The 11,096-nt window shown below is 37.0% G+C and overlaps 1 protein-coding gene across 1 annotated transcript; it reads right to left on the reverse strand.

Annotated features, from left to right (window-relative positions):
* Positions 1-1,599: 1,599 nt before the first annotated feature.
* LOC114738921 (uncharacterized) lies at positions 1,600-10,088 on the reverse strand. The gene is made up of 13 exons (XM_028926982.1): positions 9,962-10,088; positions 9,486-9,843; positions 8,690-8,867; positions 8,536-8,585; positions 7,460-7,552; positions 7,293-7,381; positions 6,154-6,232; positions 5,345-5,427; positions 4,646-4,724; positions 3,847-4,555; positions 3,472-3,558; positions 2,703-3,324; positions 1,600-2,303 (listed from the first exon to the last, which is right to left on the reverse strand). The coding sequence occupies exons 1-13, from the start codon at positions 9,991-9,993 to the stop codon at positions 2,162-2,164; spliced, it is 2,601 nt and encodes an 866-aa protein (XP_028782815.1). The 5' UTR covers positions 9,994-10,088; the 3' UTR covers positions 1,600-2,161.
* Between the last annotated feature and the right edge of the window lie 1,008 nt (positions 10,089-11,096).

The following is an 11,096-nucleotide window of genomic DNA, read 5'->3' on the forward strand; positions in this document are numbered from 1 at the left end:
TTCTTGAGGAAGTTTACATGGAGCAACCGCCAGGCTTTGTTGCTCAGGGGGAGCGTGGGAAAGTATGTCATCTCAAGAGATCCTTATATGGCCTGAAACAGAGTCCCCGAGCATGGTTCGACAGGTTTAGTACTGTTGTGCAGAAATTTGGCATGTGTCAAAGCAAGTGTGATCACTCTGTGTTCTATCAGAGAACAGACATCGGCATGATTCTATTAGTTGTGTATGTAGACGATATTGTGATTACAGGGAGCAATTCCTCAGGAATCTCATCACTCAAATCCTTTCTTAATTCTCACTTTCAAACAAAAGATCTGGGTCCATTGAAGTACTTCCTCGGAATTGAGGTCTTGAGAAGTAAGAAAGGCATACTATTGACACAGAGGAAGTATGTCCTCGACCTGTTAAAGGAAACGGGGAAGCTGGGGGCTGCACCAAACAGTTTTCCTATGGTTTATAATCCATTGCTTGATGCTGATGGGAGCATACCAGTTGAGGATCCCATTGATGCTGCTAAGAGCAAACCGTTTGAGAATCCGGAAAGGTATCGCAGATTGATTGGAAAATTGAATTATCTGACTGTGACCCGTCCTGATATCACCTATCCAGTCAGTGTACTTAGCCAGTTTATGGTCTCACCTACTGTCAGACAATGGGAAGCCTTAGAACATGTACTTCATTACTTGAAAGGGTCCCCAGGCCGCGGGATATTATACAGAAATCATGGTCACACAGATATTGAGTGTTTTTGTGATGCTGATCATGGTGGTTCAAAAGCCACTAGAAGATCCATTACAGGATATTGCGTCTTTGTGGGAGGAAACTTGGTATCCTGGAGGAGCAAGAAGCAAAATGTGGTGTCACGGTCAAGTGCAGAGGCAGAATATAGAGCTATGGCACAATCTGTGTGTGAGATAGTCTGGATATATCAATTATTGAAGGAGGTTGGTCTTAAAACCTCATTACCAGCAAAACTATGGTGTGACAATAAAGCAGCTTTACACATAGCATCTAATTCGGTGTTCCATGAACGCACAAAACACATCGAGATTGACTGTCATTTTGTTCGGGATAAGCTCAAGGAAAACTTCATTTCAACAGGACATGTGAGATCCAGTGATCAGCTGGGTGACCTCCTCACTAAAGCTTTAAATGGGGTTCGGGTTAACTATCTTTGTAACAAGTTGGGCATGATTGACATCTATGCTCCAACTTGAGGAGGAGTGTAAAGATATGAAATAACATTGTAATTAGTATAGGAAATCAGATATGATAGCATAGGATCAGATTAAATATGATACGATATTATCTCCTAATAATGAGCCATTAATGCCTAGGCTTCTCCCTTGTGTATATATTTTCTCATTCTCAATGTGAATAAGATAAGAAACATATTTACCTTCTCAATAGTTACCAAGTAAGGTAACGGTTTGAAGTTTCAAAAAAGAAAAGAAAACCTTTCTAAAGCTATATTATGAATAAGAAAAGTTATCTAAGATGATCAATATTAATATATTGAGTAATCAATATGAGAAGTTGGTTTACTAATTCTTAAATTAGGCTTCCAAACATTAGTAAATAGATTGGCCACAAAAAGAAGACAACCAAAATTCAAATCTCCATGAAATAAACGGATATTGAGACTTGTATGAAACACCTACTACCCACTACCGGTGGTAGGACAAACTGAAGCAGTTCAATTTCCCAATAGTAATATCTCAGCTCACCAAGACTCTGGTGCACAATACAACTAGCAACATAAGCCATAAATCTGACACTCCGTCTTCATTCTACAGAATCATCCCAACCAAAAAAAAAATCCCATTCTACAGCAATAAGTTGACCTATACATCAGATGTGGAAACTACATCCTGAAATAAGATACATGTAAGGGGAAAAAATGAGACAACTCTAACCCTGGATGAAATTTTGCAGTTGTAAAAGGGGCCTCAGTTGAAGCAGCGTGTTTCTTCACGGAAAACTGAATTAGTTCCAGAAGAAAGTGCTTCAGCCAAATATCAGCGGCACATCTAGCACTGAACGGCAAGGATTACAAATAGTATAAGTAAGAGCCCCCCATAAAGATGAAGCTGCCTCTCAAATCAAAAGAATGGACAGTCTCCACGTTAAAGAATAAACAAGAATGAAATGGTTGAGCGTTTCAAGCTTTTGATCTCTTCTGCTTTTGAGGAATAAAACGGACTCCTTGCTTACGGAGCTCCAAGGTCTTCACCTTGCCATCCTCTAAGGTAACAGATATCTTTGAAGTTCCTTCAATTACATTAGTGACCGATCCCTTGTGCCTGGATAAAAAGAGAAAGAACACGTTAACTGTAATGCACATCAAACTTTAAGGATAATTTTGCTCATGCAAGCAAGACAAATTTCTAACGGAAAAGAATTCTACTGATTGAATCATTACAGGCAGGCATATCAAATTTTCATTTTTTTAAATAAAAAGATGCCCAATATATATGGTTTGCAAGGAATAACACATAATTATGTGTACATAATACTCTTTTTGCTTCTTTTTACATCTAGAAACTCATATGCTTAGAGAATAAAAAGGGCAAATAAAAAATGTAAAGGAAAAAAGATCTTCACAATTTGGACCAAAAAAGTTCAGGGTATGCCAAGTCAACTTCAAGTTTTTTTATTTTTTTTGGTTGGCCTGAACTTCCAAAGGCAGAGAACAAACTAACCAAGAATTGTCAGACGTCTGATGGACTTCAACTCTCTTTCCAATGGCGTCTTTACCCAATTTCATCAATATCCAATTAGCACCCATGATTTCATCCATTGCACCATCTTGATGGGATTGTGCTACATCTTCATCCTCATTGTTCGACATTTTATCCATAAAAGGTGAAGGCCTCTTCCTTTTTGACCTCTGTCCCTTGATTGTAATCTTCTCATCCTCACGGTGAAGAGAATTTTGACTTTCAATGCTAGGTTTCTTAAATTTCAATCTCAGTAAAGGTTTAGAGTCTTTTGGCAAAGAATGTGATGGTGTATGATTAGCATTGTCATCTGTCTCATCTGCATCAGACCTGCCTTCTGACTGCTTCCCCAAAAACATCCTCTCACCTTGTGACATAGTTTGTACAGTTCCGTCTTGACCAGTCATTCCCTCACTACGACGCCTTCCAATCAAAATTCTAGTTCGCTCATTGGGACCAGATTCACTGCCATCAGCAATGTTGCTCCTAATGGAGCCTGAGTTTAATTCGGAAACTTCTGACTTAATTTTTGCAGGCTTTATCAAATTTCCTTCTCTTCCTGAAGCCTTTGAATCTTTTGATTGCCGAGAATCAACTCTATTTCCTGCAAGTTCCATGTACTGAAGTTATTATTTCTCTTAGGAAACTAAGGTAAAATGAAATAGATCTCCAAATACCCATGGTATAACAGAAAGTTCTACAGAAAATGTGTTGCAGAAATAAAACCCAAATATTTGTAACCAAACCCTACCTTTACCATCAGCATTTCTAGCTGTGCCATCATGTCTGTCTAACATAAACTTGTCTCCTTTCCCTGATTGGCTAATATCTTCATTGCCTGATACGAAATTTGAGCCAAAAAAGTCACACAAGGAAATAAAAATAAAAAAAACCCAGGGAGGGGGACTATCTAAAATTCAAGAACATAAATTTGGACTCATTTAAATGTAATAACAGGCATGTTAATGTGTAAGAAATAGTTAGCTATTAGCATGCACATGGGAAGCAAATCTAAATAAGAACTTGACCATAACCGACTTTCATTAACAATGTCCTAAAGTCTTCCATTCTTAAGTTATTAGGGAACAAAACGTGAAAAAGGATTAAACTTCATAGAGATACATACCATTGGTGCTGACAAGATCTTGATCTCTTTGGCAACTTGAAGTATCAGACCGTGGAGAATTAGTCATGTTAATTTTCCGTGGACCAAAATTGATAACCAACTTCTTTCCCTTCACATTCTGATTCTTATCACCACTTTTTCCAGTATCCTCTTCACTATCAAGAGTTTGAGCCTTACTGCTCTTAATTCGAACAACTCTAGGTTTTCTCTCTTCATCACTGATCATCACCTCATCTACAAACTTCTGTTTCAAAGTCCCTGGCTGATTAGCATAACCTTCAGTTTGACTCAGGCTTCCACCAGCAGGTGAAGAATAAACATCAGGACCTTCATGTCTCTGGGATTGGATATCATCATCCAAACTATGCACAGATTTGACATCACTGTGTCCTTCCAAACTTGGATCAGTTTTACCAGTCTGATAGTCCCTTTTCTTGGGATACTTTTTACTTGAACATTTCTTTGCATAATCTTTAGTCTTCTTTGGTGAGTGATCAGAGAAATTCTTCAGAGAGAACTTAAACGATCGCACAGATTCACTTTTTGCTTTTACAGGCTCACTATCCTCATCATCTGAATACGGTGAAATAGAAAATATTTCTTCTTGAGTTGGTAAACCAGCTGCAGCTCTCAAGCTGGCGATTAAATCTCTGTCAGCAATATCTCTTCTCTTCCAAAGTTCTTTGACAGCATCCTCGAGATCCTTGACCTGCAATAGACACAAACTATAAATACTCCATTGCAATGAGTTCCTTCCGCGAAAGGCAGTAAGGAGACCCATTCAAGGCATACCAAATACCTGATAACATTCCCCACGACATGTAGGACACTTGTACTGTAGATTCCCATCCACTTGAAATTGAAGATATCTTTCATCACTGCAAAACTTTTCTATCAATAAACAACCTCAAGAAGCCCGTTGAACTGAGAAGACAATAAAGATGGTGCTTTGCAAAAAAAAAGGCAAAATAGCAAATACTGACAACTCAAGGCAGTAGCTGTAGAAAGGAAAAACAAAAGATACGCTGCAAATACTGAACAAGCTGTGCCTCACAAGAGAAAGCTCACAACTTCCTATCTACAACAATAACGATAACAATTTCCTTTTATGCGTTGACTCCTCAATAACCTTCAAATACATGATTGCGTACTGAAAATTAAATAACTAATCCACTCACTACCATAAAATATTAGGACCGAAAGGATGAAAACTATCAAACTACAACATATTATAACATCATTGCTAGCATTTTGACATGAATAAATATGCCGAACTAGTTATTCCAACTTGAAAATAGATAAAATAGTACTTTTAAACACAAGAATCTATTTGTTACATTAAATATTAATAACAATAACCACTGCCTGTGGACAGGCATGTATAGACCCAAAAAATGCAACAGCCCATCAATCAAAATATATATCTGGAACTGCAAATATTACACAGCAAAATCAGGGGATCTCCACAACATTCTAAGGTTAATATGGGTAACCTAACCTTATATTATCGCACTGGCAGTGCACCCAACGCTGGCAAATATCACAGCAAACCATTGGTGTTGATTCTGAATCTCTATAGACCTACAAAAAAACCCAATGAAATCAGTCCACTTTCTAATTTATTCCCAGCCCATATACTTTTTCTTGAGCCTATAACTATCCCAGTCCGCATCAAAGTCAAAAACAATCAGTTATAGATATGAAAAGGTGGCCAAAAACTTAAAACCAGAAATATTTAGTTATGCAAACACAACTTCATATTTTACAAAGACGGCAGGATGGAGGAAAAGCTGTATAGAACCCTATGTCAAACTACAAAGAAATATTTCAAAAAGGTTAATGTCTGTATACAAAGTGCTTCACACACTTCAATTGCTATATAAATCAAGGATAAATGAGAATGTATAACCAATAGCTAAGTTCAAGAATCCTAAAAATTACATAAGAATCCAGCAGATAAGTACCTTAGAGAAGTAAACCAAAATAATGTCAACAAAATTCCTACCAAAACTGTTCCATGTGCTTACCCCGTGGTAATTTTGAATGGATTATTTACCCAATGAAATTAACATTTTAATTCAAGAATCAATCAGACCAAATAATTCATATCTGATACTTCATACATCATACAGCATCACCAGAGTCCTCAGACTTATTGAGGATCGATAATCAAATGGCCTCTTTACATAGTCATAGTTGAACATTTTGAAAGTGATTCAATCAGAAAGGGACCGAAGGTAAATTTGACTCAGAACTCATGTTCCAACTCCTGTTTCTGAAGATAATAGCAAAACCAACGATCAGTACCTTCAGACAAACAGGACAATAGTTTCCCTTCACAAACAATCTTCCACAAGCATCACAGCATGTGTATCCTAGAAACCACCTAAAAAATTTTGGGAAAAAAAAAAAAAAGGTAAGTCCAGGTCTCAATTTGAACATGCAGGATCTGCAGGAAGAAAAACCACTAACTACCCAACAGGATAAAAACGTAATAGATACATAAACCAGAGTATTCTTATAAACTTTGGAGAATGTATATGATGAAAAACATGATAATAAGATAGGGAAATTTGTGTGTAAAATAACAATGCGACTTGTCCTCCTTTAAATTTCTCAGACAGCATCAAGTACTAACTACTGGACTCTGTGACCTTGATGAAAAACAATAAAGGGAAAGGGGGAGGGAGAAGGAGATAGAAAGAAAGGGAGCGAAGATATAGAAAGCTTGAGGGGAACACTGAAAAATACTCAGAATTCATTCAATACTTAGATAAGCCAACAGATCTAATCCCATAACCATAGGGCCACTTGTAGAGTCCTAGTCCTAATCCTAGTTAATCTAAGCTACTCAAATTCTGAATCTTTATTTAAATAAAAGAAAAGTCCTGATTCAAGACAATTAAATCTAAAAAATAATCTAGATAATTAAAATATCTTAATTTACATAAAACAAAGAATCCAAACAATCCTAACCCTAATAATGTTTCCCATCAGATACTTCACAAGTTGACAGAGTTTTAACTATCAATTTGGCTTCTAAGGGCGTGTTTGGAATTAAGAAAAAGCACTTTTAATGCTTTCACACAAATCAAGACAAAACTACTCTCATGGATTTACTTTGTATACCGTGAAATCACTTTTAAAACAAACCACCCCCTAAATATATCATTGTCAATTTCAGTCTTTGATATCCACGAGTTTAAAAGGATATCTTTTTTCAATTTATTTACTCTTTTTTGTTTAGTTGTCCTATTTAATCCACTAATATATAAATTCTGCAGGAAGTCAATTATGTGGCTCAAGTTGTAAAGAGTGTAAAGTACGATATTATACACTAAAATGTGTGTCTCAAATGGTAAATTAGTCATGACAAAAGGGTTTAATCATAAGAACAAACGTTTGGAATGCCAGAAATGAAGTATAAAACAAAGGCAAATCGCTACCTCACACTTAGACCATTTCCAGGAACATTGGATCCACAGCTGTGACACCTTGTATGTTTTGAGCACAAATAAGGCCCAGAACTAACATTCTGCATTATCCATAATGCACAGATTAAATGATATAACTAGATATTGAGATCGTTGGTGATATGTGATGCAGACTCTACCTTGTGAGGAGGATGTAGACAATAACAATGATAAGCACCATCACACCTTTTACAAAACATGAACTTACTTGGATCTCCTGTCCTTCTACAAGCCTGGTGGAAACAGATAGATCATAAGACTAGCATTAAAGACAAAACAAAACAAAAAAAATATTGCAACATCAGAGCACTGGCCACTTAACTGCTAAGAATCACCGATATTCAATTAATCATTTAAGAGCTGTAACAAACCAAAATGAAGAAGGCAGCAATTGATATCATTGTCTATGCAACTTCAAAAGCAGGAACATGAGAGTAATTATAAACCCTTTAAACTAGCACAATAACAGGATGTGGCACAGAGAGGGAACAACAACAACACCAGCCTGCCACAACAATCACTCGTAAGTAATCTTACTGTCTGATCACATTTTTCCCCAATAGAACCACTGTCCGATAACATGGACAGAAGAACATTGCTGAGTGTAAAATTTTTCATGGCTATATTTTCACGTCCATAATTCAATCAATGTCTAGTACTGCACTGTATAATAATTTTAAATTAAAATTGAAGAATCATCCATAACAAATTCATTCAAAGATGCATCAGCATGTGCACCACCAAGCCAATATAAAATATAACTCGCATTATATGGTAAAATAGATCTCCTAATTCAACTACAGTGATGAAAACAATTTATACCTCTAGTTTTATTTATATTAAACATCCAAATTTCACCTCCGCTGTGATAGTTACATAAGCAAAACTAAAAATCCGAGCTGCATACTCAGGCTGTTTAGAATGCACAAATACCACTTCATCAAGCTGAAAACAAGAAGCCTTATCCCATTAGGTGACGTAGGCTACATGGTTTGAATCAAACAAGGATTACATATTCAACTTGGTGTCAATGAGGGTCAAACATGATTTCATTCCATCCAGGGTAACATGAAAATATTACAGCAAAACAGTAAAAAATCCAGATTATGGGAGCAAACAATCATTTTTCACCTACAAAGTCAAAAACAAACAAGTCTCTGATACAAGGTAACATGAAAAAAAGACAAGCTCACCAGTACTGCCCATCACGTATTACCTCACAAATTCGGCAAGCACGACAAGTCCATGAACTCCAATGAAATAAATCTAAAATAAAGATCCAGAGAATGAGAATCAACAATAAATACTTGGTGAATGGTAATAAATGAAAGCTGGACCGTGTTAGGATATGGGCAGATATATCTTCTTACCTCTATGTTGAGCCCAACTTCTTAAGCAGCCCCGATGGTATTTCTTGCCACAACTTTTGCATGAAAGCATTTTTTTAGCCCTTTCACTCCCTTCATTTTCAACACGATTGCACATTCGGCAAAAGACTTTGACATTCAAATTCCCATGCTCTTCTCCAGCAAGATTTCCTGATGCGTCCTATTTATATATATAATCACATTAATTAAAAAGAAGAAAGCATTCCATACGCTATAGCACATAAGAGTTTGATTACACACATTAAAAATTTAACATATGCGACTTAAGCTTATATGAAGTCTCTTAAAATTGCATGCAAGATCATTTATTCCACCATTTTGAAATCAGAAGGGGCATAAAAAATACTACTAATGTCAGATAGTGACTACAAGTTTCCATTCTTCAACTTTTAACAGGACACATTCAATGCCAAAAAAAAAAAAGTATCAAGCTTTTTCCCCTCTTCAGCATGTCGAGGACCAAAGCAAACATAAGAAATTTAATAGGCCAAAACAGAACGCCTACTCTGCCCCACCCATTGGATTGTCAGCATCGAAATTAAATTTACTAAAATTATAGAACCTCTCACCCACATGTATAATTCTTCTGTAAACTCCCATCAGTCAAGATTTGAGTGCAAGGAAATCAAATTAGTCAGAACACGTGGTGGACAAAAAAGAAAATCAAATTTCACATTTTAGCCCGCTAAATTTCAAGAAACGTAAGCAAAAGCTACAACATTAACAAATCCAAACACTAACGAAAAAATCAACCCAGAAATCGCCCCCAAAACCTCACCACCGCATCCCCGGACTCAAACTGACGGGCGTACTCCTCGGCAGCAATCATCGCGGCAGCCCCCTTCCGCTGCAACGCGACCCTTTTAGCCTTAGTTGACACTGCCTCGTCCACCTCATCAACAACCGGGACCCCATCAGCCGCCGCCGTTGACTGCAACTGCCGCTGAGGAGGCGGCGGCGGCGGCACAACCTTAGGGACCACGACTTGCACGGTCCGTTCCCTTTCTGGAGCCCTAATTCCCAAAGGGTCCTTGAGAAACTCATCGATTCTTGCCACATCGTCCAGGAACTCATGCTTGGCCTTCGATGTATGCAGGGCGCGAGGAAACCCTAGCGAGCAGAAGCAGATTCGGCGACTGAAACACCAAAATAAAACAGAAAAATGGAAACTTTGTGAGATGGAAATGAAAAGGAGAAGAGGGAGATAAAGAGCAAGAGTTTATATTGTAGAGAAGGCGCGAGAAGAGAAGTAACCATGTAATTGGGCAAGCAACGTGAAATGCCATATTGAGGGATTTAGATTTGAATTTTGATGTTTAGGGGATCGTCCCCCTAAAATTACTTCGCCTTAATAATTTTTTTAAAAAGCAATAAAAATAAAAATATAAGTGTCATGAGACGGGACGAGGGAAGAGTGGCCGCTGTGAGCGTCTCAGGGCGAAGGCGGAAATAGGAACAAAGGATTATGATAGATAAGGATATCAATCACGACAGGCGAGAAGTACATTCAGTCATGGGCTTCAATGAGCCCAAAACCAGAAGCCCAATAAAAACGTCAGGCCCATTTTTCAAAAATTGTCGGACCCATCGTCCACAACAAATTTCCACTTCCAGTTGGGAGTTTGGAGACTGGGTAGATGAAGAAATTGAGGCCTTCATTTGATGGTAAATTTGCAAATAAAGATATCATTTTATGCCATTTTATATTTTTAAAATTAAATTATTCTTTTTAATTTTGTTTCTCTTCATTTTATGTACTACTAAATGAGTTGATACTATCTGATAATCAGATGACTTCAAGTACATTTTGTTGAATTGGGAGAAATTTGAACCAAAAATATGCTATTGAGCCTAAACTTAAAGTGATCAGGCTACAAGGCCCACCCTACCTAATGAAACCCATATAAGCTCAAAAAATACAAATAAAAATTCCAAACAAAAAATTTTCAACCTGGCCATAAGTCTCAACAATAACTTGATGCTGGCATTACTATAATATATTACTTTCAGTCGTAATTATAAGACCTGTAAAATTATCATCACGATTATGTGTTACTAATGCATAATGGTGATGATAACACTTTTTAACCTTGTGTAAACGATCAATTATAACAACTCTAAAATCAAATCTAATGAACTCAAGTTGAGAAAATAGTAATTCAAAGGCTACTGATGTATGATGCATAGACAGCAAGGCATAAGCTTAGAGCTTAGATTTTGATATTACATGTTCATAAGTATTGTCAAAAGAGACTCTCCCCACACATTTCCAAATATCACTATTGATTGGCATCGAAATCAATTACCATCTCAGGCTATAAGCTTCACATCACCCACAAGTATAAAATTCATGATAAGACCACTTTTTTTTACTGAGTGTTGTGCTCAT

The sequence above is a fragment of the Neltuma alba genome, unplaced genomic scaffold (assembly GCF_004799145.2).
Source record: "Neltuma alba isolate B1F8T4 unplaced genomic scaffold, ASM479914v2 tig00013723_pilon, whole genome shotgun sequence".
Classification (NCBI taxonomy): Eukaryota; Viridiplantae; Streptophyta; class Magnoliopsida; order Fabales; family Fabaceae; genus Neltuma; species Neltuma alba.

Coding starts and splice junctions, on each gene's coding strand:
- LOC114738921 (XM_028926982.1), bottom strand. CDS start 9,993: ATGGCATTTCACGTTGCTTGCCCAATTACATG. Junction 8,586..8,689: donor AAGTTGGGCTCAACATAGAG/GTAAGAAGATAT, acceptor TCTTTATTTTAG/ATTTATTTCATTGGAGTTCA. Junction 7,553..8,535: donor GTGCTTGCCGAATTTGTGAG/GTAATACGTGAT, acceptor TGTTTCCACCAG/GCTTGTAGAAGGACAGGAGA.